Source organism: Pan troglodytes, chromosome 1 (genome assembly GCF_028858775.2).
Source record: "Pan troglodytes isolate AG18354 chromosome 1, NHGRI_mPanTro3-v2.0_pri, whole genome shotgun sequence".
NCBI classification, from domain to species: domain Eukaryota; kingdom Metazoa; phylum Chordata; class Mammalia; order Primates; family Hominidae; genus Pan; species Pan troglodytes.
This window is the reverse complement of record NC_072398.2, coordinates 7,263,434-7,290,587: the sequence shown is the minus strand read 5'-3', so window position 1 is coordinate 7,290,587 and position 27,154 is coordinate 7,263,434. Positions and strand designations below refer to the sequence as shown.

Below are 27,154 nucleotides of genomic sequence, written 5' to 3'. Positions count from 1 at the left end.
AGCTTTCATTTTTATTGGAATTTTTTTTAAAAGCTGCTATACTGAATAAGTAATACCTCTTTAGTAATATGGAATTTATGATTGATTTGAAAGAAAGTCTTAACCTGTATATTTAAGAGTATAGAAGTTTATAGGGTATATAACAAGCTAGTAGATGAGTATACTACTGCAAGTTCCTAGATGGTATAATGCTAGGAACAAAGCTAAGATGAAGGGTAAATAGCTAATTTCTTTAATTTTGCTTCCCACAAAATATGAGAGAATAGTTGTAAATTATCCTTTTGGTTGCATATTTCTATATCTTTTCATGTGTTTGACCATGTTTTAGCCCCATCCTAGGTACTGTGGAAGATACAAAGACATGGGAAGTACCTGCCCTCAAAGAGTTTATCTTCTATTTGAGAGTTTAAAAGTTTAGAGAAAGAACACCTATATGACAATTAGGTATAAATAAAGTACAGAAGTTCCAAATACATGTGTATATAGAAGACTGCTTTTAGAAAGTCCTCTCTAGGCCGGGCGCTGTGGCTCACGCCTGTAATCCCAACACTTTGGGAGGCCAAGGGGGGCGGATCACCTGAGATCAGGAGTTTGAGACCAGCCTGACCAACATGGAGAAACCCCGTCTCTACTAAAAATACAAAATTAGCCAGCATGGTGGCGCATGCCTGTAATCCCACCTACTCAGGAGGCTGAGGCAGGAGAATTGCTTGAACCCAGGAGGCGGAGGTTGCAGTGAGCCAAGATCCCGCCACTGCACTCCAGCCTGGCGACAGAGAGAGACTCTGTCTCAAAAAAAAAAAAAAAAAAAAGAAGGAAAATCCTGTCTAAAAATTCATCGTATAAATAGAATTCTAAATGTGTGAATGTTGGCATAATCAAAATTTGAATTTTGACTAAAATTTAAGATTTTTTATGCCTTTATGAAATTATGTATTTATGAGACTTTTTTCAAAAAGAAACTGATTATTCCATTTTGAATCTTGACACCCCTTGAGAAAACTCTAAAATACTCATACTTACTTATTGTTTCTATTGCTTTTTTTATTAGGTTTTTTTGCAGTTCAGATTCTACTGACTGTGTATCAAACAAAGTGAGCATCCAGCCTCTGGATGAAACTGCTGTCACAGATAAAGAGAACAATCTGCATGAATCAGAGTATGGAGACCAAGAAGGCAAGAGACTGGTTGACACAGATGTAGCACGTGATTCAAGTGATGACATTCCGAATAATCATATTCCAGGTGATCATATTCCAGACAAGGCAACAGTGTTTACAGATGAAGAGTCCTACTCTTTTAAGAGCAGCAAATTTACAAGGACCATTTCACCACCCACTTTGGGAACACTAAGAAGTTGTTTTAGTTGGTCTGGAGGTCTTGGAGATTTTTCAAGAACGCCGAGCCCCTCTCCAAGCACAGCATTGCAGCAATTCCGAAGAAAGAGCGATTCCCCCACCTCTTTGCCTGAGAATAATATGTCTGATGTGTCGCAGTTAAAGAGCGAGGAGTCCAGTGACGATGAGTCTCATCCCTTACGAGAAGGGGCGTGTTCTTCACAGTCCCAGGAAAGTGGAGAATTCTCACTGCAGAGTTCAAATGCATCAAAGCTTTCTCAGTGCTCTAGTAAGGACTCTGATTCAGAGGTAAGTCAAATCCTGAAGGCTTTGTTTTCAAATTTATATGTAAGAAAAAATAGGTTGTTGCTCAAATTGAGGAAATTTTTCCTACATGTAAATGACGAGCTATATTAATTTTTTTCATTCTAAATTCTACTGTGCAGAAAGTTCACATTTTATTCATCTGAAGGACTTCTCTGTATCTTTCACATTTTAAACTGCAGTACATTTAAATTAACTCTGTATATTTCCTGAATCACTGTATGTTCAATTGGTGAGTATCTCAAGGTGTGCCACAGTTAAAACCGAGGCAGAGTGATAATCTGTGAAATGAAAAATTATTATCAATTTACTGTTTAAATCCTTAATATGCTCTTGAATTCAGATAACATTTAAGACCTTGTAAGGGGCCAGGTGCGATGGCTCATGCCTGTAATCCCAGCACTTTGGGAGGCCGAGGCGAGCGGATCACTTGAGGTCAGGAGTTTGAGACCAGCCTGGCCAGCATGGTGAAACCCTGTCTCTCCTAAAAATACAAAAATCTTAGGCAGGCATGGTGGTGGGGCACCTGTGATCCCAGCTATTCGGGAGGCTGAGGCAGGGTAATTATTTGAACCTGGGAGGCGGAGGTTGCAGTGAGCTGAGATTGAGCCACTGCACTCCAGCCTGGGGGACAGAGCAAGACTGTCTCAAAAAAAAGAAAAAGAAAAAAAAAGAGACCTTATAAGGAAATAACCCTGTTAATGCAATGGTATTCATCTTAAGTTTTAGTACTTCAGAAATATATTTTCATTTACTCTTCTTATTCCTTCTAAATTTATCCTTATGACAAAACAAAACAGTAATACAGGTGTGCATACTGGTCTAGAAGACTGTCTGTTTCTCTTCCTATGAACGTCTTTATCTCGTCTTTTTCATTTCTGCTTCATACTGCATCTTCTCTTACTGCCACTTGGGTACCACGGCAGTGGCTATCTTGAACATCTTTCATAAAAACATCACTGTCAATTTGTGAGGATATTAAGTCTGCTGAGCTCCTTTGGGGTTATCTTTTTTATATTTCCAGCATGCATCTTACTATTTCATTTACTTTGGAAGCGTTTAGCCATGTTTTCCTGAGAAGCCTTATCAGTTCACACTGTAGGCTGGTAGAACTCCACATTTTGTCTTCTGGGCTAACCTTTTTTTATATACTAATGGTTATAGAAATGTGAATCCTCCTCCCCTAGCCACGCCCCCCCTGAAAATAAACGAACTAAACAAAACTAGGAATAATTCATTAAGTCCTCTCTCTTGCTGCCAGATGTAGTAAACTCCTACTAGAATAGTTAATTCTCAAAGAATCTGATGCTGACAGTTGACATGAAAATCATATAATCTTTCTTTGATGGAGAAAATGTTTCAGAAAGCTGTGAAACATTGGGGCGTCATTTTGAATATCAGTTTTTATCCTATAGTTCAGAAGAAAATGCTTCAATATTTGAGCCTTCTGTCGGTAGTTCACTGTGAAAAACAACAACCATAGATTCTGTCTGTGTTGAGTTCATTGACCATATTTGAGGTTGAAGTCTTCTTAGGACCTTCCTTGTGATCTTCAGGAAGTGATTTAGCCCAGAGTCACCAGTACTGTTAGCTATGAGCAAAGAATGTTAGAGTTTCTGTAAGGTATAATACAAGTTAATGGAGTGCTTTTCACTATTGGGTTTTTTTATTGCTCTTTTTTTTGTTTTGTTTTGTTTTTTTGTTTTTTAAGTCTGCTCTGTTGCCTAGGCTGGATTGCAGTGGTACAATCTCGGCTCACTGCAACCTCCACCTCCCGGGTTCAAGCGATTCTCCCACCTCAGCCTCCCAAGTAGCTGGGACAACAGGCATGTGCCACCATGCCCGGCTAATTTTTGTATTTTTAGTAGAGACAGGATTTCACCATGTTGGCCAGGCTGGTCTTGAACTCCTCACCTCAAGTGATCTACCCACCCACCTTGGCCTCCCAAAGTGCTGGGATTACAGGCATGAGCCACCGCCCCTGGCCTTACTGTCCTCTTTTATTTGACTTTCATGGGAATGCAGATTATAAGGGAACTCTCCATCTATAGAGAAGTCTTATCTGATAGAATTGGGGGCAGAAAGGTCTGAAAGTCATTGCTAAAGGTGAAGTGCATTTAATACAATGCTACTCCACTTGAAAGTGGATGCGTTTTTTTCTTTTTAAAGTTGAATGTGTTACATGATTAAAAGAAGGGATGGAGCTGCACCAGTTCAACTTATTTTAGCTAGTAAGATGAAAACTTAACCACACGTGGGTAACGCAGCGTTTTTACAGTAGGAGACTCTTGTTTTATCTGACTCAGCATTTTGACATCCTCTTCTAACAGTTCAGAAAAGACTTTAATTTTAAATAGATATTTTATATAATTTACCTCTCCAGCTGAAACATCTTGTTAGCTTCTTCAATGAAATTGGCAAATATCATCCTTTCCATATTATTCATTTTCTTTTATTAATTCTATCCCATGTTCTTATTTATCTTCCATTTTGTTGAATATTAGTTTGTTGTCATAAAAATTCTACAGTAAAAATCTAATTTTATTTTATTTTTTGATCTGGGGACTCTAGGAATCTGATTGCAATATTAAGTTACTTGACAGTCAAAGTGACCAGACCTCCAAGCTACGTTTATCTCATTTCTCAAAAAAAGACACACCTCTAAGGAACAAGGTAAAACATTTATTTAATTTTTTTTTTAATTTCAGAAGCAGTGTATGCTTACAACTAGAAAATGAGAAATACAAGCAGAATTAAAAATCAAAATACCTGTAGTCTCATTTATATAAAAATGTCTACTTTAAAACTTTATGCTTGACTGTAGGTGTTTAAGTTGTGAAACTTATTTTCTCTTGCAGTATATATGAAAGATCACTTTCCATGTACTTTTAGTCATTAATGTAATGACTTTATAATATGCAATTGTATAGGTTTGGCCAATCCCCTTATTTTTGTCATTTACCCTAAATTTTTTTGCTCTAGCAAATAATACTGCAACCAAGATCTTGTGGATAAATATTTGAGGACATATTCTTGATTAGTTTGTAAGGATGAATTGCATGGAGTGGTATTACTGGTCCCAAGGCATGTATGATTTAACATTGATACATACTGCCAAAAGGCCTTCTAGAAACTGTGTACCCATGATAAACTAGGTTTGTTAAATCAAAATATATAAATATTTGTGTTACTACATAGTAAAGCATATTTTATATATTAAGGATGAATTAAAGCATATTTTATGTATTAAGTGTTCTTGTTCATCAGTATAAAAACACCATTTCCTAACTTAAAAGATGGATAAAGGTCATAAACAGGTCACAAAAGGAAAAGTACCGATGGTTGATTAATATATGTTTAACCTCATTTGTTTAACCATATGTTTAACCTCATTAGTAATCAAATAGTGCAAATTAAAATAATAAAATAGTTTCTTGCCTCTCATATTTCAAAAAAATGTTTTTAATTATACTCATTTTTTATGAGAGTATAGTGAGATAATCACATGTTTTAAAAAGTGAGTATTGGTCTGCCATTTCTAGAAAAAAATTTGAAAGAGTTCAAATAATTTAAACCAGTAAGTGCATTCTAGAACTTTAGCCTAAGGAAACATTGAGAATTTAAATACAAGAATACTTAATACTGCATTGGTTATAATAGTGAAAAATTGGAAATAATCTAAATAACAAGGGAGTGAGTTATTAAATAATCATTGGTTTTAGCTCTTACTGGTAGAAATATAGGTGAACTTTTTTCTGTTCTTTTTCTTGTGTTTTTCTACCATGAGCATATATTATGTTTCTAGTAGCATAAAAACTTTTTACTTTTGTTTTTTTCTTGTAAATTTGTTTGAGTTCACTGTAGATTCTGGATATTAGCCCTTTGTCAGATGAGTAGGTTGCGAAAATTTTCTCCCATGTTGTAGGTTGCCTATTCACTCTGATGGTAGTTTCTTTTGCTGTGCAGAAGCTCTTTAGTTTAATTAGATCATCAAAAAGTGGGCGAAGGACATGAACAGGCACTTCTCAAAAGAAGACATTTATGCAGCCAAAAAACACATGAAAAAATGCTCATCATCACTGGCCATCAGAGAAATGCAAATCAAAACCACTATGAGATATCATCTCACCCCAGTTAGAATGGCAATCATTAAAAAGTCAGGAAACAACAGGTGCTGGAGAGGATGTGGAGAAATAGGAACACTTTTACACTGTTGGTGGGACTGTAAACTAGTTCAACCATTGTGGAAGTCAGTGTGGCGATTCCTCAGGGATCTAGAACTAGAAATACCATTTGACCCAGCCATCCCATTACTTGGTATATACCCAAAGGACTATAAATCATGCTGCTATAAAGACACATGCACACGTATGTTTATTGCGGCATTATTCACAATAGCAAAGACTTGGAACCAACCCAAATGTCCAACAATGATAGACTGGATTAAGAAAATGTGGCACATATACACCATGGAATACTATGCAGCCATAAAAAATGATGAGTTCATATCCTTTGTAGGGACATGGATGAAATTGGAAACCATCATTCTCAGTAAACTATCGCAAGAACAAAAAACGAAACACCGCATATTCTCACTCATAGGTGGGAATTGAACAATGAGATCACATGGACACAGGAAGGGGAATATCATACTCTGGGGACTGTGGTGGGGAGGGGGGAGGGGGGAGGGATAGCATTGGGAGATATACCTAATGCTAGATGACGAGTTAGTGGGTGCAGCGCACCAGCATGGCACATGTATACATATGTAACTAACCTGCACAATGTGCACATGTACCCGAAAACTTAAAGTATAATAAAAAAAAAAAAAAAAAAAAAAAAAAAAAAAAAAAACAAAACTTTTTACTTTTTAAAATTTTAATAAATGGCCCTGCCTATCCATTTGAAAGAAGATGTAGTCCCACACAATATAAATGTAAATTCTACCGTAGTCAATATGGGTTGCTATAACAGAATACCAGAAACTGGATTTGCTTAAATGATAAATATTTATTTCTCACAGTTCTAGAGGCTGGGAAGTCCAAGGTCTGAGTGAGAGCCCACTTCCTGGTTTGCAGACAGATGCCTTCTCGCTGTGTCCTTACATGGTAGAGGCAGAGAATATCTCTTTTGTACCTCTTCTTATAAGGGCACTAATCTCATTCGTGAGGGCTCTACTCTCATGATCTAATCACCTCTCAAAAATCCCACCATCACATTAGGAGTTAAGGGGTTAGGACTTCAATATGAATGTGAGGGAGACACAACATTCAGTCCACAGCAAATTACAGTACATTAAAGATACAAATATGAAATATGTAAATATGAGATTATTTTTTAAATTTTTGAGCAAGAAGTTTTTTGCAATCATATCTACTAACTTGAAAAGACATTCATTATTAGTGAAAAGGAAAAATATGTTATTAACAATATGTATAGTGGTGTTTTTGTTTAAATACTTTAAAATATTGATGTACACATTTGCATGTTTGTGGCATCATATTAAGAAGTCTGGAAAGATACATGCAGAATTATTTACAATGATGGATAGAACTGGAGATGTAGAAAGTACTTTTCCTAAAGGAGTTATGTCTAGATAGTAAACCATCATATTATTATTATTATTATTCTCAGACATTTGCATTGTCAGGGATTTAACTACCACTTCTGTTTTGGTGACCCTCCAGGTGAGCTCTCCCTGATACCCATCTTTAATACCTAAAATCAAACTCGTGTCTTTTACCTCTATTTCTTCTCAGAACGTTTTTTGTTTTATCTATTAAACAAAATTATATTATCTGCCACTTAGTTTCAAAATCCTAAGGTTGTCCTTTTTCTTGATAACTGTCAGTTTGATCCTTCTACAGCAGTTAGAGAAAAACAACCAAACATCGATACCTCTCCAAATTCTAATGTTGATTTCTTTGCCTTCTTTTTTCTCCCTCACTTTTCCCCATCACAACACATATTTAAGGATTTCATCTTTACTGTGTGAACCTTTATTTTGTTTTAACTTTTTCATTCTTCCTACACACACTGCCAGATTCATATTGTAAACCTTTTTTAATATACCTCATTCTTACTATCTTAAGAAACAATAACAAAACTTCATTGTCTCCATTCTGTCCACAGGGTAAAAATCAACCCTTAGTAGAAACAGCCTAAATGTCAATAGAGGTTTGTTTAAGTAAGTTATGGCATATATATACAATGCAAGAACAGGCAACCTATTCAAAATAAAATTCTATTTCCTGTGAACTGAAAAAAATCTCTAAGTTACATCATTAAGAGGAATCAAGATATATTAAGTGAGAAAAATGAAGTGCACTACAATGTGTACTATGCTGCCTGTGTGTGTGTGTGTGTGCGCGCGCGCGTGCACGTAAGTCAGTGGATGCACAGGAAGCTGGGAGCAGCAATTGCCTCTGGAAAGGGAGGCAGCGAGAGAGATTCATTTTGCTCTCTGTTCCTTTACAAAAGAGAGAACTTTTAAATTTTATGCCAGGTTTACATATTACCTGTTAAAATAATTTATGATGACTTCTGTAATAGACTTTTATAAATAGCACATTTTTACCATTGCTCATGGGTTATTTTGTTGTTATGTATAAAGAATAGTTTGGCCGTGCGTGATGGCTCATGCCTGTAATCCCAGCACTTTGGGAGGCTGAGGCGAGCAGATCACGAGGTCAGGAGATCGAGACCATCCTGGCTAAAACGGTGAAACGCCGTCTCTACTAAAAATATAAAAAATTAGCCAGGCGTGGTGGCGGGTGCCTGTAGTCCCAGCTACTCGGGAGGCTGAGGCAGGAGAATGGCGTCAACCCGGGAGGTGGAGGTTGCAGTGAGCCGAGATCGCACCACTGCGCTCCAGCCTGGGCGACAGAGTGAGAGTCCATCTCAAAAAGTAAATAAATAAATACATAAATAAATAAATAAATAAATAAATAAATAAATAAGTAAAGAATAAAGAATAGCTTGAAATTAAAGTTAGTTGCTTTAACAGAATGGTCTTAAAATGGGTGTTTAATCTTCAGGTTCCTGGGCTATATAAGTCCAGTTCTGCAGACTCTCTTTCTACCACCAAGATCAAGCCTCTAGGACCTGCCAGAGCCAGTGGGCTGAGCAAGAAGCCGGCAAGCATCCAGAAGAGAAAGCATCATAATGCCGAGAACAAGCCGGGGTTACAGATCAAACTCAATGAGCTCTGGAAAAACTTTGGATTTAAAAAGTGAGTTGCCTTGTTTCTTATTCTGAAACAAGATAAACTGTTATTTTCTGTAATTTCCATCCCTTTCTCCCAACTCTTCCTAGTTTCGTATGAGTTTTTGTTTCTCTCACTATAAAATAATTATTTTTCTCTCTTCCCTTTAGCTAACTCTTTATACTTAATATCAATTTCTATACCTTCTTTTCATAAAAAGATGACAAACTAAAAACCAGTTTTCAGTCTGGTTTTGGAGTCTCTCTGATATGAAGCAAATTGCTTTCCTAGGCCTTAAGTCTCCTGCCTTCCTTTTCTTATCTCTCAGGATTGTAAAGAGAATAAAATTTTATTTGGTTTTTTGGTTTTTTTTGTTTTTTTTTTTTTGAGAGAGTTTTGCTCTTGTTACCCAGGCTGGAATGCAATGGTGCGATCTCCACTCACCGCAACCTCCGCCACCTGGGTTCAAGCAATTCTTCTGCCTCAGCCTCCCGAGTAGCTGGGATTACAGGCATGCACCACCACGCCTGGCTAATTTTGTATCTTTAATAGACACGAGGTTTCTCCATGTTGGTCAGGCTAGTCTCGAACTCCCAACCTCAGGTGATCCACCCGCCACGGCCTCCCAAAGTGCTGGGATTACAGGCGTAAGCCACCACGCCCAGACAAGAATAAAATTTTAAAGAAGGGGTAGAAACACAGTGCAATATCGTACTTCTCTAATTTATCACATCTAAAATGGGGAGACTCATTGAGTTTATATGATGAATTTGCCAGATTTGCAGTGTATGTGGCCAGCACTGTTTTAAAAGAATTCATCTTCTGTATAGTTAAATTTTTGTTAACCATAATACTTCCTTGTGTTAGACCACAAAATTAGCCACAGAGTAGCATTACCTTATAGCTATTTTCTTGTTCTCAATAAAAGAAATGTGCTGTTTAATAAAAGTTTTTTTTTAATTATATGGAATGATAGGATTAAACCTTACCTAGTAGAAATATTGTCATAGATGAGGCGGTGTGAGTGGGAAACACTTCGTAAATAAGTAAGTGCTGGACAATCGTTTGTTATTTTACATTGTGTAAAGTCTAGGATTAAACCATATGACAGCAGTTTTCAAACTTTTTCTTTTCAGGAATGCTTTATACTCTTAGAAATTATTAAAGGCCCCAAAACACTTTGGTTTATGTAGGTTATATTTGTCAACACTTAACCATCATAGAAATTGAAATAGACATTTAAAAATATCTGTATTTGTCAACACTTAACCATCATAGAAATTGAAATAGACATTTAAAAATATCTATTTTAAAATAATGATAAGCCTATTACATGAATGTAGATAGTACATTTAAAAAATAGATAGCTATATTTTCCAAATCCCCCCAAAAGGTAAGAAAAGTGGCATGGCTTTACATTTCATTTTGCAAATCTTTACTATCTAGTTTGCAAATCTTTACTGTCTGGCTTAATAGAACTCAGCCAGATTCTTGTATCTGCTTCTACATTTGATCTGTTATGATTTGGTGTTTTGGTTGAGTATATGAAGGAAATAGACATATTTGTAGTTAGAAAATATATACTTTGATAGCCTTTTTAGATAGTGGTAAATTTTCTTTGCTGTTATGTCTAAATCCAACAACTTGTAGTTTCTTTAGGTCAGTGATAGTGTAGAATATGAAACCATATCAACTGACTTTTTGTACTCTGTGTTTTATTGCAGTCCACTGGTGTCCCTTTTTTCTGTTGCCTAGGCTGGAATGGCACAATCATGGCTCACTGTACCCTCGAGCTCCTGAGCTCAAGCAGTCCTCCTGCCTCAGCCTCTTGAGTAGCTGGGACTACAGGCTTGTGCCACCAGCCCCAGTTAATTATTTAAGTTGTTATGTGAGGTGTGAGCCACTTTGCCTGGCCTACGCTGGTGCACTTTTAATGCATCTTTTACATGTAACATCATGAGTTGGTCTTTTGGAAAATATTGGTTAATTGAGATGTACTTCCAAATATTGATATATTTTATTATACAATATAAGAAAAAAGTCACAATCAACAAAGCCTTTAATATTGGGAAACTTGTGTGGCAGATACGTTTTCCAAAATTTTAATTTTCATTTGAAAGCTTGAATTTTATCATTAGCAACAAATACTCTTAGTTGTTTTTCTTTAAAGTAACAGGCTCTCTTTGTTCATTTTATTTGTTTGTTTATTTATTTATTTATTTTGAGACAGAGTCTCTCTTTGTCACCCAGGCTGGAGTGCAGTGGCACAATCTCAGCTCACTGCAGCCTCCACCTCCTGGGTTCAAGTGATTCACCTGTCTCAGCCTCCTAAGTAGCTGGGATTACAGGCGCCTGCCACCATGCCTTACTAATTTTATATTTTTTGTAGAGATCGGGTTTCGCTGTGTTGGCCAGGCTGGTTTTGAACTCCTGACCTCAAGTGATCCACCTGCTTCAGCCTCCCAAAGTGCTGGGATTACAGACATGAGCCACCACGCCTGGCCCCTTTTTGTTCCAAATTTTAGAGAAGTCCCGAATGACCTTTGTGTCACACATGCTTTTACTTGAGGTAAACTATCATACTTCCATACACAATAGAAGTGTTTTGTTTGTGCTTTCCATTTTGTCACAGAATATTAAAAAGTATACCAAAGAATTGGCTGAGCGTGGTGGCATGTGGCTGTAGTCCCAGCTTCTCAGGAGGCTGAAGTGACAGAATTGCTTGAGCCCAGGAGGTGGAGGTTGCAGTGAACTGAGATTGCGGCACTGCACTCCAGCCAGAGTGCAACAGAACGAGACCTTGTCTCAAAAAAATTTAAAAAAAAAATTTTAAGTATACCAAAGGGTTGAGATTTAATAAAATTAATGATTTGTACTGCTTCCATCAAGAATATTTTTGAGACTTTTTTAACTGCAAGTACGCGGAGGTGGAGAATACAAATAGTCCTGGTATGACTCGTACGGTGTGATGCCACTGTCTTGATTCACACTGAGTTGTCAGCAGTTTCACTCTGTTCTGCTTTAGCAACATCCATGCAAGGGTCAGCACAGTGGAAAGGATGAACAAAGTCTGAATAGTGTAAGAATAGTTTTGGTCTTGGAAACCGTTGAAAGGATCTTGGGACTCTCCAGGGGCTGTGGAACATGCTTTGAAAACTGTTGCTAGAGAGAAATTAAGGGTGCAACAGTATTCTTAAATACCTTTGAGAAAAAAAGATGTACTGGTATTTAATTTTTGTTGACAGGAGATAGAATTACCTGTAATATCTTCATAACAGGATTAATTTTTATAGATAGCTTCCTTCCAGAAAAGAAAAAAGAGAAAACAACTGAGAGGGGAATAAAAGACAGGGCTTAGGCCAGGCACAGTGGCTCACGCCTGTAATCCCAGCACTTTGGGAGGCTGAGGCAGGCAGATCACTTGAGGTCAGGAGTTTGAGACCAGCCTGGCCAGCATGGTGAAACCCTATCTGTAGTAAAAATACAAAAATTAGCCAGGTGTGGTGGTGCACGCCTGTAGTTCCAGCTACTCGGGCTGAGGCAAGATAATCGCTTGAACCCAGGAGGTGGAGGTTGCAGTGAGCCAAGATCGTGCCACTGCACTCCAGCCTGGGTGACACAGCGAGACCATCTCAAAAAAGAAAAAAAAAAAAAAAAAAAAGATAGGATTTAACCAGGGCTTAACCATTTGTTCCTGCTTCACTTATATTAGTTCTTAACCAGACTTGAGAAGGGCACTAAGGAGAAAAGAATTAAAGTATTGGAATCATTCTACCTTAGCTAATATATCTAGTGGTGGCCCGGCACCTACACTGAATAGTGATTTTGAAAGCAAGAAGAGGCACTAAGAAGTGAGACTCAGAATGTATTGGGAGTGCTCACAGGAGAACCTGATTGTGTTATATAATGAATTGAAAGAGATCATACAGTAAAGGGTCTTATGCTCTTCATATCCCTCTATTTTGTCTAGGTAGAATATTTCTTCTCTAATAATCAATACCTTAAAAATACCAAATGTATTTTATTGTATTTTGCAGAGATTCTGAAAAGCTTCCTCCTTGTAAGAAACCCCTGTCCCCAGTCAGAGATAACATCCAACTAACTCCAGAAGCGGAAGAGGATATATTTAACAAACCTGAATGTGGCCGTGTTCAAAGAGCAATATTCCAGTAAATGCAGACTGCTGCAAAGCTTTTGCCTGCAAGAGAATCTGATCAATTTGAAGTCCCTGTTTGGGAATGAGGCACTTATCAGCATGAAGAATTTTTTCTCATTCTGTGCCATTTTAAAAATAGAATACATTTTGTATATTAACTTTATAATTGGGTTGTGGTTTTTTTTGCTCAGCTTTTTATATTTTTATAAGAAGCTAAATAGAAGAATAATTGTATCTCTGACAGGTTTTTGGAGGTTTTAGTGTTAATTGGGAAAATCCTCTGGAGTTTATAAAAGCCTACTCTAAATATTTCTGTAATGTTGTCAAGTAGAAAGATAGTAAATGGAGAAACTACAATCCTAGAGGAAATCACTGTGTTTCTCCAGGCTTTAAAGTTTTCCACTTGCCTTTCCCATCTGACCTTCGGGGTTGAATTGAAAATAAAGTTGTTGAGATGGGAGGGGTAATTGGAAGGGTTAAAGATCATTACACAAATGAGACAGTGCTCTCTTATCCCTGAAGGGTTTGGTTGGATTATAGGTTGACACTGAAGGGAAATTTTCAGCCTCATATGAAAGGAAATACTTCTTATATCATTAATATTTTTAAACTTCAAAATAGCCTCAGTTTTAATATATATATTTTGAAGTATAGGCTAAAGCTTTCTTAACATGTATTTAAAACTAGTCCCCTAAACACTACATAAGATACTAAAGCTGCAAGGTCTGTGACACGTACACTCTGCAAATAAATGGGCAGATACCTGGAAAGAGAACCAGCTGCACAAGTGAGGATCTGAAGTGACAGGAATTAAAGGAATTATAAAAGTATTTGTGATATAGAGGATAAAGGAAAGAGAGCCAAAGTATTTATATTTTTGAGTGAGACTTGGTAGAGGACTCTAGGAAAATGAGATCAGAATGGAATAAAAGCTAACTAAAGCTATTACAAAATTAAAACCCAAAAAGGCCCAATCTGGAAAAGACCTAATCCCAAGAACAAAAGCAGATTTGAATTCTCCATGCATGTTTCCTGTTATAAAACAAATTAGGAATGTGAGTCAAACGTTGCCTACAAATATTTATCCCCTCACTCACTAAAAATGCTACTTAAACGACAGAAAAGGAATAAGACAAATCCACGAGGTTAACAGAATGGAAGAAGAGACATCAGGCGAGGAAACTGATGGATGAGTGGTAAGTGATTTCACAAAGAAATGATAATTGTCAGTGGCAGAGGACTAGAAGAGGTAAAAATCTGATAAGCTTGACAAATGGAGATATCCAGATTCCTCTAAAGCCAGAGGTGCAGAATAAGGCTGGAAATAGGATTGGTTTTGGAAATCTTTAAAAATAGTGTGGGAGAAAGGGCAGATGGCAGCAGTGCCATAGTTTTCAATCTCCAAATCACCATATAATAGCAACTGGATAGCAAAATAAAAATCCATGAGCAACATAAGTGGGTGAAGATAGCCACAAGACCACAGGCTGGCATTGGCATCAATTCAGGTGAAGCAGAGTGAGGAAACGGCATCTAATGGCCTGAGAACAGAACCTCAGGGTCATCACAGAAACAGCAGGCCAGGTTGAAAACAGCACTCAAGTGGGAGAGGCTTTGCCCATTTCAAAGGTGGGTGAGTCCAAGAGGCTTGTATTAAGGTCTGAAGGACTGAAGCAAGCTAGCCCCTAGAAAGTATTAGAACTGATTTGCTGAGTTCACCAATGTTCTCTTCTAGGACAGGGTTCCCCACAGAAGAGAAACTGCTGGGGTGAAACCAAATTGAAGAAGAGAAAGATGAAGAGAAGGTCCAAATACAAGTAGAATAGGGGATAGTCAACCAAAATCTCTCAGCAGAATACTGGTTTTGAACACTTAGAGAGAAACAGGGAAGTTCCCATGAATCATGCTTCCTTCTCAAAGTTTAGGAAATGGAATTTACTTAAGAAACTAAGGAAAGTTTTTAGATGAATCTCATTCAAAGTTATTTTAATGAAAAGAAAGAGCAAAGATAAGATTTCTGGGCAATGAAGATCTATCAGAAAGGTCTACAGAGCAGAGCAAAACTAGTTCGTTTAAAATGTGCTAAAAGATATTAGAAAAATGATATAAAATATGGCAAATTTAGGATTACAAGAATCAGAAATAAGATAAACTCAGGAAAACACTGGAAATAAAAACATACCAGAGATGCAATATAAACACTATGGATAATTCCTTTAAAAAGAGGTAAAAATAAAAAGGAATTTAAAAAACCCAATTTTTGTTTAATTAGAAAATGACAAGGCCCAACATACAGATAATAAGAATTTGAAACAACAACAAAACCCTATAATCTTAGAAAATGTTTTGTTTAAATATATAAAACAATATTTTAAAAGTGAACTCTGGTACCTAAGCAGCAGCTAACACCAGGACATAAATAATATAATACTTTAAAGGGAGAAAACTTTTTGGCTAGGCAAAACCAGGTGAAATGAAAGATAATGATCAGACTTTCTTCACAATTATACTTTATGCCTGAAGAAAATGGATTGACCATTTTCGAGATACCCAAAGAAAAATGTGAGCTGAGGTTTTCATATCTAATAAAGTTACAAGCATAAAAGGCTGGTACAAACTTATCCTACATAGAAAAATTTGGGAAATGGGAAGTGTTGCTCCCTTAAGCTCTTTATCAGGAACATCAGAAAATGAGCTCCAGATAACCAAAATGACTAAAGAAATAGTGACAGACTGGTGGTGAATATTAAGCGTGTGTTGCTTATATAATTAAAACTAAGAGTTAAAGTATAGTATGTAAAAGCATATGCAAAAACATTTGGTTTAGCTAGTGGTAGTCTGATATTTTGGGACTGTGTGTAGACTGTGGAATAGAATAATTACTATTTATAGGATATTTGAAATCCTGTTTTCTTGAGAATCAGGGTCCTTTTTTTTTTTTTTTTCAAGATGGAGTCTCGCTGTGTCACAATCTCAGCTCACTGCAACCTCCGCCTCCCAGGTTCAAGCAATTCTGCCTCAGCCTCCCAAGGAGCTGAGATTACAGGTGTGTGCCACCATGCTCAGCTTCATTTTTGTATTTTTAGTAGAGATGGGGTTTCAACATGTTGGCCAGGCTGGTCTCTTAATCTCAGGTGATCCACCCACCTTGGCCTCCCAGAGTGCTGGGATTGCAGGCATAAGCCACTGCACCCAGCCTAGAACCAGGGATTTTAATGTGAGGAAAAGGAGATAGAGAATACAGAACATGTAATTTTTTGGAAAAAAAAAAAAAAAATCCTATGGCTATGAATTTGAATTGGACGTAGTGGTATAAACTCATGAATGTATATGAATACATGTAGATATGTGTGAATATACACATTCATGAGTTTGTACCAGTATGTTCAATACAAATTCTTAACTATCAGGATGTTTAACACATCAGCTTGTGGTTTCAAAGTATCTTTTTGTTTTTTTCATTAAAACGAGAATTTGGGGAAAAGTCTGGCAGGAAATGTAAAAGATAAGCCTAGGACATCTTGTCACAACAAATAGAGGGGCTGGGTGCAGTGTCTCATGCCTGTAATCCCAGGACTTTGGGAGGCCAAGGTGGGCGGATCACCTGAGGTCAAGAGTTCAAGACCAGCCCGGACAACATGGTGAAACTCCATCTCTACTAAAAATACAAAATTAGCCGGGCGTGGTGGCGCATGCCTGTAATCCCAGCTACTTGGGAGGCTGAAGCAGGAGACTTACTTGAAACCAGGAGGCAGAGGTTTCAGTGAGCCGAGATCCCGCCACTGCACTCCAGCCTGGGCAACAAGAGCGAAGCTCCATCTCAAAAACAAAACAAAACAATAAAAGTAGAGGTTAACAGAGGCTGCTAGGTAATTTCCAAAAGATTCAAGAGCCAGCTTAAAGGGGCCCCCACTGTGCAAATGTGGGAAACTTTGGTCTTCAAAGAAGATAATTGCAATTTACTAAAACCCATCATAAACATTAAGAATAATTGGTCACCTTGGAGGATGATGGAGTATTCATTGTCTTGAAAACTTGAAGCAAAAAAGCATTTTCCTGTCTTTCCTCTATGAACAGTACAACTGGGTAACTAAATGGCAGATGAAGGAAATATCTCTTTCTAGTGTTCTAATAATTAAGATCATATCATTTTTCAATACCCAGTGGATCAATAAATTTGAATTTTGTGCATCAATTGCTATAACATCACAAAAAGACCAGGCACAGTGGCTCACGCCTCTAATCCTACCACTTTGTGAGGTCAAGGAGGGAGGATTGCTTGAGCTCAGGAGTTCGAGAGCAGCCTGGGTAGCATACTGAGATCTCATCTCTACAAAAAAAAAAAAAAAATGGTTTTAATTAGCCAGATGCTGTGGCATGTGCCTGTATTCCCAGCTACCCCCGTGGCTGAGATGGGAGGATCACTTAAGCCCAACAGATTGAGGCTGCAGTGAGCTGTGATTGTGCCACTGCACTCCACCCTGGATGACAGAGCAAGACCCTGTCTCAAAAAAAAAGAAAGACAACCAGACATTATGCCTGCTAATGAAAGGGCTCAACATCACCTATAGTTTTGCCACAGAGATTAGAAATGAGTCTGATTATGCCTCTGGGTTCAGCTGCCTGCTACATTGCAGGAGATCCAGAGGACAGTGGAACGTGTTGAACTGAAGCATGAGTGTACAACTAGCAAAATTCAGACTCGGGAGGCTCAGGTGGGAGGATTGCTTGAGCCCAGGTGGTCAAGGCTGCAGTAAGCCATGATTACATCACTCAACTCCAGCCCCAGTGACAGAATGAGACCTTGTCAAAAACAAAACGAAACAAAAACACCAAACAAAAACTAGCAAACAAAAAAACTTTAGTTGAATTCTTACTCTGTTATACAGAGGCCCCATCATCCTTCCATGCTGTGTCCCAGATAAGCCAGTGCTAGCATTGTGGCTGTCCTTGGGCCATCCCATCTATCCTTAGAGTTCAGGCTACTTTTGCCCTGCAATCTTAGCCCTCTAATGATTTTATTTTATTTTTTATTTTTTTGAGACGAAGTCTCACTCTGTCACCTGAGCTGGAGTGCAGTGGCATGATCTTGGCTCACTGCAACCTCTGACTCCCAGGCTCAAACTATTCTTCTGCCTCAGCCTCCCAAGTAGCTGGGATTACAGGCACCTGCCACCACGCCTGGCTAATTTTTGTATTTTAGTAGAGACGGTTTCACCATGTTGGCCAGGCTGGTCTCGAACTCCTGACCTCAAGTGATCTGCCCGCCTCAGACTCCCAAAGTGTTGGGATTACAGGCCACCGCACCCAGCCCAGCCCTCTAATGATTTAAAGGAAAGTTATGATTTTGTAGATTATCCGGTTTTTCTTGTTATTAATGTGAGAATGAATCTTTTTTCCAGCTTCCTCCATCCTAGGCAGAAATAAAGTCCCAAATCTTTGTTTTTTAACGGGTCATAGAGGACCCATCATCACCCTTTATTCATTCCTTGATCATCTCAGGCTAGAGAAGTCTAGGGATACGGCTATATATAACATGACCAGAAAAATTCACTCGGCCGTAGCATAATCACATATTTGAAACAGGTAAGTGAGTCATCTGTGGCTAGAGACAAGTCCTGGTCACTTCCCTATTCTGCCCCAATACTCAACTTATTACATTCAGATGTTGCTTAATGGCTAGATGCAGCTTTGAGGGTAATGCTTTTATTAAATATGTCAGTTCAGTTTTACAGTGGAAAATTCTGAAGATGGATGGTGGTGATGGTTGCACAGTATGAAGGAACTTAATGCCACTTAATCATCCCCTTACAATTGTTAAGATGATAAAAATTATGTATATTTTACCCCAATAACAAGATCTTTTAAGGCCGAGCGTGGTGACTCCTGCCTGTAATCTCAGCACTTTGGGAGGCTGAGGCAGGCGGATCACCTGAGGTCAGGAGTTCAAGACCAGCCTGGCCAACATGGTGAAACTCCATCTCTACTAAAAATACAAAATTAGCCAGACGTGGTGGCACGCACCTGTAATCCCAGCTACTTGGGAGGCTGAGGTAGGAGAATCGCTTGAACCCAAGAGACAGGCAGAGTTTACAGTGAGCCAAGATCACACCACTGCACTCCAGCCTGGGCTACAAGAGTGAAACTCTCTCAAAAAAAAAAAAAAAAAAAAAAAAGATTTTTAAAATTAAATTTTACAATCCAGTACAAAATAAAAGCATTGTCCATCCTTGTTTCTCAAAAACCCAGAAAGACCTTGGTGATCTGGTCAGCCTTCCACATTCTTATTATTCAGTGACTTCTCATACCAGGTACTGTATGTTGTATAGCACCTGAAGTCTTTCTAAACACATTTCAGTGTGTTTTATTTATTTATTTATTTGAGACGGAGTCTTGCTCTGTTGCCAGACTGGAGTGCAGTGGCATGATCTCAGCTCACTGCAATCTCCACCTCCCGGGTTCAAGTGAGTCCCCTGTCTCAGCCTCCCGAGTAGCTGGGACTACAGGAGTGCGCCATCATGCCTGGCTAAATTTTGTATTTTAGTAGAGACGGCGTTTCACCATGTTGACCAGGATGGTCTCGATCTCCTGACCTCGTGATCCACTCGCCTCAGTCTCCCAAAGTGCTGGGATTGCAGGGATGAGCCACCACGCCCGGCCACAGTGGGTTTTATTTAACAGTCAACTGGCTCATGGTTTAGGGGAGGCAGAATAGTTGAAAGAACCAGCTAGGAATCAGAAGACTTGGTCTGTAATTATGACTTGCCTGAAACTCTAAGTGACCTTTGGAAAGCCACGAAACCTTTACTGTCTTTTTTCTCACAGGACAATCATGAGGGGTTGATCTCCAAGTCTGAAATTGGCACTCCAGTGTTTTCTGAATGAAAACACACAGTAAATTCTTTGATTCGGGAGTAAAAACTACTCCAAAACTCCACAAGAGGGCAGCTCCTCCACACCTGAATGGCCTCAGAGACCTTCCAGGCACCTTTGAGGTTATTATAAAACCACTTTTTTATACAATGTTTTATTTTTATTTATCTTAATTATACAAGTAGCACACAAATATATTCCCACATAAAAAGTCCAACATTACAGATCAATTTCAAGTCACTTTTGATTAGTATGCTAATCCTAGTTTCCTCCCCTGTTATCAGGTTGTTTTCTGAGACTTTGAAAACACAACTTCTGCAACTAATTTTTTCAATCTGCATATAATTTGAACATCATTAATATCTATGTATGTATAAGAAATATGTGGATATTAATATGCTTCTCTTAACTCTCTTTAAAATGCATGTGTCATAATTTACTTGTTTCTTAATGACATTTAGATTATCTTTTTTCAGTATTCAAAGAATGCTGCATTGAATATTTCAGTACTGTACTTTCAAAAAAGTGAAGAGCCTCACAAGACTTCATGGTAATTAATATTTTAATTAATTAATTAGTTTTTAATTTTATTATTATTTTTTGAGACTCCACCCAGACTGGAAAGCAGCGGCGTGATTTCAGCTCACTGCAACCTCCGCCTCCCAGGTTCAAGAGATTCTCCTGCCTCAGCCTCCTGAGTAGCTAGGAGTACAGACGCATGCCACCATGCCTGGCTAATTTTTTGTATTTTTAGTAGAGACGAGATTTTGCTATGTTGACCAGGCTGGTCTGGAGCTCCTGACCTCAAGTCATCCACCCACCTTGGCCTCCCAAAGTGCTGGGATTACAAGCATGACCCACTGTGCCCGGCGGCAATTAAGATTTTAAAGCTAATTTATTAAGCCAAAGGAGGAATGTTTTAATAATTTTACTAGCCAGAAAAAAATATATAAAGTCAATTCATAGAAAGGGGACTGAAAGAGGGGAAAATGCCTGGCAGTCTTCCTTGGAAGCATTAGGTTACTCCATTCCATGATGTAAATCATTCTGGGATACCATTTCCTGCTAGGGCATTTTATCAGGTATGCTTTTGACTTAGATCAAATTAGACACAAGTAGCAAATGGCTCAGCGAATGCAGATAACTGAAACGAGAAAAGAACGATCCAGTGTTGCACCCAGGAATGTTAGGTGCTGTGTCCTGGTTACTTCTTTTTTTTTTTTTTTTTTTTTTTGGAGACAGAGTCTCACTCTTGTTGCCCAGGCTGCTGGAGTGCAATGGCGTGATCTCGGCTCACTGCAACCTCCACTTCCCGGGTTCAAGCGATTCTCCTGCCTCAGCTTCCCAAGTAGCTAGGATTACAGGCACCGGCCATCACGCCTGGCTAATTTTGTATTTTTAGTAGGGATGGGGTTTCTCCACGTTGGTCAGGCTGGTCTCGAACTCCCAACCTCAGGTGATCTGCCTGCTCAGCCTCCCAAAGTGCTGGGATTACAGGTGTGAGCCACGGCGCCCAGCCTCCTGGTTACTTCTGTGTGCCCCACAGTGGAAAGGAAATGTTGGCAGGTAATGAGTCAGAGCAATTCGGATTTCATGTGTAGAAGAAAAGTTCAACATAAACATATTGGACAATATTAATGTGAAATATGGTCAGCCTTCCACATTCTTACTATTCAGAATAAAACCTTTATCTATAGCGAATATTCCTGAAGAACGTTTGGAATTCTTCGGAATCCAAACGTTGAATGTCCCATTCAAGCTGTCAGGTTCCAAATCCTATGTTTCCTGAAGAGACATGGCTGGGATCCGGCTGGGAAAATTCCGGAGGTGCCAACCTTCAGATCACGGTATGTGACTGGTGCTGCATTCTCCTTCCAGCCTTGAAGATTCTGAAAGTGGAGGTTTCTTAAGCAGATACAGAGCTAATGGCCAGGTTTCTTGGGAGTACATTACAATGAATGCAAGAGGTGCAGAAAGCAAGAAATTGCTCAGGATCTTAGAAAAATGGGCTTGGAGCTCCATTAGTGTCTGCTACCTTCTGCAACCCAGATTCCAAATTGTTTTCCAGACTTGTGTTAGAGTTATTGGTGTCAGAACATCTTTTTTCATCCCCAGGGATAAGACACAAACACCTGCAAAGCTGACTCATGAAAGGAGACAAGGCACTACTATGACAGTGGATTGTGGGAGCTGTGAGGTAGGACCTTAAATTTTTTTGGTTTTTTTTGAGTCTCTCTCTGCTGGCCAGGCTGAAGTGTAGTGGAGCGATCTCGCTTTGCTGCAACCTACGCCTATGGGGTTCAAGCGATTCTCCTGCCTCAATCTTTCAAGGAGCTGGGATTACAGGCACACGCCACCACACCTGGCTAATTTTTGTATTTTTAGTGGAGACAAGGTTTCGCCATGTTGGCCAGGCTGGTCTCGAACTCCCGACCACAAGTGATCCGCCTGCCTCAGCCTCCCAAAGTGCTAGGATTACAGGCGTGAGCCACTGCACCCAGCCAGTAGGACCTTAAATTATCTCCCCTGATAGCCCAGAGGAGCTGGAGGCAGCCTGTTTGCCTTCACTCCAGGATGCCATGGCGTGACTTCTAAAAGGACCATCTGTGATGGCATTTGGTGAGCAGGAAAGAAGTAGTCTGACGTTTGGATGGGTAGAGTGTGCATTCTCCATTTTGATCTGTGACAATCCATACAGTGGAGGCAACAGGGGGGTCTGGACATGTAAGAGCTTCTGGGAGGAGGAGACTGTTTAGAGGGATGTCTCAGAAAATATTTTCCCTAAGACTGCAAGATTTCCCACCAGCAAGTTTTTTATTTAAAATTCAAGAAGGAGCACATGATTTTGTAATGAAATGAGCATGGTTAAATCCAGCAGCTATGCATGTTATTTTGCTTCTCTGAGTTTCGGTTCTCCTTTTTTAGAAGGAATAATTGAGAAAATATATGTGACTAGCACAGGGTCAAGCATACTTAATAAGTACACTTCCTCCCTATTCCTGTGAAAGTTTATAATGCTGAAGAAGCTGATGTTGATGGGCCAAGTCTGTTGTCTCGCCCAGCCTTGTCTTGTTCATGGATTCGTGGAGCTGCTCTGATTCTTTGGCCCTTCATCAACAAAATGGTGAAAACAGTAACTCACACTTGTTGAGTGGTAGGTGCCAGGCACTGTTCTAAGTCTTTTTTACATAGATCAACTAACACATTTGATGCTCATAGCCCCACTTCATAGCCCCATCTACATAGGTAGATATTATTATTTTACACACAAGATAACAGAGACAGAGAGAGGGGTACCTCAACTGGCCCAAGGTCACACAGCTAGTAGGTGAGAGAACCAGAGTTCACATCCAAGTAATCTAATTCTAGAGTCCACATTCTCTCGCTCTCTCGCTCTCTTTTTTTTTTTTTGGTGGAATGTTAAAATATAAAACCAATAAAGAACATAGTAGTTGCTTGACATAGCGAACAACCATTGTGGAGAAAAGGTGCTCATTCATTATAGGTAGGGTCATGTAATTAATGCTTATCTATGGAAGGCCAGTGGACACTCAGTAGTCACTTTAAGCACTTTTAGTTTAGCCACTTCAAGCACTTTTAGTTTGGGGCAGTTAAGAGCAAATGTGTTGTTTCCATCTATCTTCTCATCTGAACTTCTAGAAACAAAGGACTCAGATGACAGAGTTGCAAGTCTGAAACAACTTCTGTACCTGAATTTTTCCTGGAGAGGAGCCAAACAGGAGAGACTCCCAACATGCATTGAACTGTGATGGCGTTTTTATGTTCAATTATTAATTTGGGGGGTTATTTCTTTTTATGTCTTTTTTTTTAAGAGACAGGGTCTCGCTCTGTGACCCAGGCTGGAGTACAATGGCACAATAATAGCTCATGACAACTACAAAGTCCTGGGCTCAAATGATCCTCCTGCCTCAGCCTCCCAAGTAGCTGGGGCTATAGGCACAAGCCAAAATGTCTGACTAAATTTTTTGTAGAGACAGGGTCTTACTATGTTACCTAGGCTGGTCTCAAACTCCTGGCCTCAAGCAATCCTCCTGCTTCAGCCCCTCAAAGTGCTGGGATTACTGGTGTAAGCCACTGCTCTTGGCAGGGGGTGTGTTTCTTATTGCAGCATAGCATTGCCTATCCTAACTAACAGGGTCATTAAATGTTAATAATAATAATTTTTTTCTCAAATAAAATATAGATAACCATAGATGGAAAATCCCATGAAGCTAGTATTTAAAAATAGAGATTTCTTTCTTCTTGAGCAACAATAACAACAAAACATTATGAGAGCTCCAATGCTCAAGCAATTGGTTAAATGTTACTGGGTGAATAAAGGACCCAAGAGGCTGAGAAAGGGCCAATCATATCTTTGTGCAAGATTTGCCATGACCCGTTTTGGACTTCAGCATTTAGCCAAGCTGGCCAAGCCTGGTGCAGAGCTTTATGAAACAACTTAAGTCACTGCCCTGGCTCACTCCACCGTGCCTAGGCAGAGTCAGGGAAGACACTGCTCATGGCGGAGTGGCCTAGGATATAGAAGCCTACTAAGAAATCCTTCTGACTGCAGAGGCCAAGTTCTCTCCATTACCTGGGAGCTCAAGGACTCAGAGTGAGCTCAGAAACCATTGCCCCAGCTTCCTAGGCAGGAGGAAATGCAAAATTGAACAAAAAAAATGAGATTTTTAAAAATAGGTAAAAAGCAGGAAACTATTTTTCCTTCTGTCCCTCAACAGACCTGGAAATGTTTGGCCATTTTCCTCTCCATCATCCTCATTTGACTGAAGACTCTTCAGATGTCAAATAACTCAGCATGGAATGGTCCCAGAGCAGTCCCCACAGCAATGAGATCTCTAAAGATGGTGGGCCATCTAGTAACAATGGAACAGATGCTAATGGTCCTGTTTATTTTTTGTTGTTGTTGTTTCTTCATTTGTTTAGAGACAAGGTCTTGCTCTATTGCCCAGGCTGGAGTGCAATGGCAAGATCATGGCTCTCTACAGCCTCAACCTCCTGGACTCAAGCGACCCTCCTGCCTTAGCTTCCCAAGTAGCTGGGACTACAGTGCATGCCACCATGCCAGCTAATTTTTTTAAAAAACATTTTGTAGAGATGGAATCTCCCTGTTTCCCAAGCTGGTCTCAGTCTCCTGGCCTCAAGCAATCCTCCTGCTTCAGCCTCTGAAAGTGCTGGGTTTACAGGTGTGAGCCAATGTGCCTAGCCTGATCCTGTTTATTCTCAGAAAAAGGATGGGTGTGAATCGTGGAAGGACCACTGTGCTCCTAGATCTGGGGCAAGGAAGTGGTCCACGTCAAGAGCAGCATCTTTTTCTAGACAGGGAAGCTAAGTCCTAAAACCATCCTGCATCAAGGAAGTGCACTAGGATGGAACACCCTGGTCTGGGAACAAAGAGAACTGGGTCTGTCTAAGCATCTCTTTGGTCCTAGGCAAGTAAGTTAATCTCTATGGACCTCAGTTTCATCATCTATTACATGCAAACTCTTAGTTATGATAATGGTCCTACCTACATTCCTGAAACAGCAGAAGTATGACAAAATATGTTGGAAAACTGCAGAGTACAATGATACTTTGATAACACATCAGAATTTTAATGCTAGTTTCACCTCTTTTTATCTGGGCAAATTGCTCAAACTTTCTATTTCTCACTATGAAAAATGGCAACATATTTCAGGGTAAGGCGACCCAATCTTCTATCCGCTTTATAACTGTGGTATTAAAATGTCCTTACTTGAGAATCACTTGAACCCATGAGGCGAAGGTTGCAGTGAGCCGAGATCGTGCCACTGCACTGCAGCCTGGGTGACAGAGCGAGACTCTGTCTCAAAAAAAAGTCCTCACTTGAGACTAATTCTATCCAGAGCTCCTGAGCTAAGGCCTATGAGACCATATTATAGTGAAGACTAGTATTACAGTACCACATTGTAAACCTGAATTTCTTTGGCAAAGATAAATTCTTAACTAATAGTGAGCAAAGTGACTTTCTCTGACCAATATACAGATGGTGATTCCATTTCCAACCTCAGAACTGACCTCCTGCTGCCCAGGGAGGGGGAGTGGGAAGAGGGGAGGGAGAGGAGAGGCGTGATGTCACTCAGCCCTACAGAGGGGCCTCCCTTCAGGCTCCTGCAGGCTATTTGGAAGCAGCTGGAAGAACGAGTTAGGTCCTGGTTGCAGGATTTTTTTTTTTCTTTTTTAAGTCAGACATAGACACAGCTGTTGAGTAAAATGCTGCCTCCACTGAAAATCCCAAGCCTCAGACCTTTCAAGCAGAGGAAGAACTTAGTCAAGTTCTAGAGGTACCTTTCTGGCTGACTAGGGGAATAAAAGAAGAGAAGCTATGGCTTGCCTTGCCGTTTGCTTATTCTTTTATACTTGAAATCGTCACAGCAACCAGACAAGAGGAAGTTGCTGGAATCTGGGCAAAGTTCACAAAGAAGATCCCAGTGAGACACCACTGGACTTCTGTTAGGGGGACACCACTGGACTTCTGTTAGGGGGACACCATTGGACTTCTGTTGGGGGACACCATGGGACTTCTGTTGGGGGGACACCACTGGACTTCTGTTAGGGGGACACCACTGGACTTCTGTTAGGGGGACACCATTGGACTTCTGTTAGGGGGACACCATTGGACTTCTGTTGGGGGACACCACTGGACTTCTGTTGGGGGACACCACTGGACTTCTGTTGGGGCACACCACTGGACTTCTGTTGGGGGACACCATTGGACTTCTGTTGGGGGGACACCACTGGACTTCTGTTAGGGGGACACCATTGGACTTCTGTTAGGGGGACACCATTGGACTTCTGTTAGGGGGACACCATTGGACTTCTGTTGGGGGGACACCATTGGACTTCTGTTAGGGGGACACCATTGGACTTCTGTTGGGGGGACACCATTGGACTTCTGTTAGGGGGACACCACTGGACTTCTGTTAGGGGGACACCATTGGACTTCTGTTAGGGGACACCATTGGACCTCTGTTGGGGGGACACCACTGGACTTCTGTTGGGGGACACCATTGGACTTCTGTTGGGGGGACACCATTGGACTTCTGTTAGGGGACACCACTGGACTTCTGTTGGGGGACACCATTGGACTTCTGTTGGGGGGACACCACTGGACTTCTGTTGGGGGACACCATTGGACTTCTGTTGGGGGGACACCATTGGACTTCTGTTAGGGGGACACCACTGGACTTCTGTTGGGGGACACCATTGGACTTCTGTTGGGGG

General features: G+C 39.8%; 1 protein-coding gene across 8 annotated transcripts in view; it reads left to right on the top strand.

Annotated features, from left to right (window-relative positions):
• The window catches only part of EXO1 (exonuclease 1), a 42,754-nt gene extending 29,570 nt beyond the window's left edge, over positions 1-13,184 (top strand). For all 8 annotated transcript variants that reach the window (XM_001160941.6, XM_054660923.2, XM_054660915.2 and 5 more), the window contains 4 exons: positions 1,052-1,646; positions 4,233-4,334; positions 8,699-8,892; positions 12,903-13,184. In XM_001160941.6, the coding sequence (XP_001160941.1) occupies positions 1,052-1,646; positions 4,233-4,334; positions 8,699-8,892; positions 12,903-13,038 (1,027 nt within the window). In that variant the 3' untranslated portion in view covers positions 13,039-13,184. The remainder of the gene's footprint in view (positions 1-1,051; positions 1,647-4,232; positions 4,335-8,698; positions 8,893-12,902) is intronic.
• Positions 13,185-27,154: the final 13,970 nt, after the last annotated feature.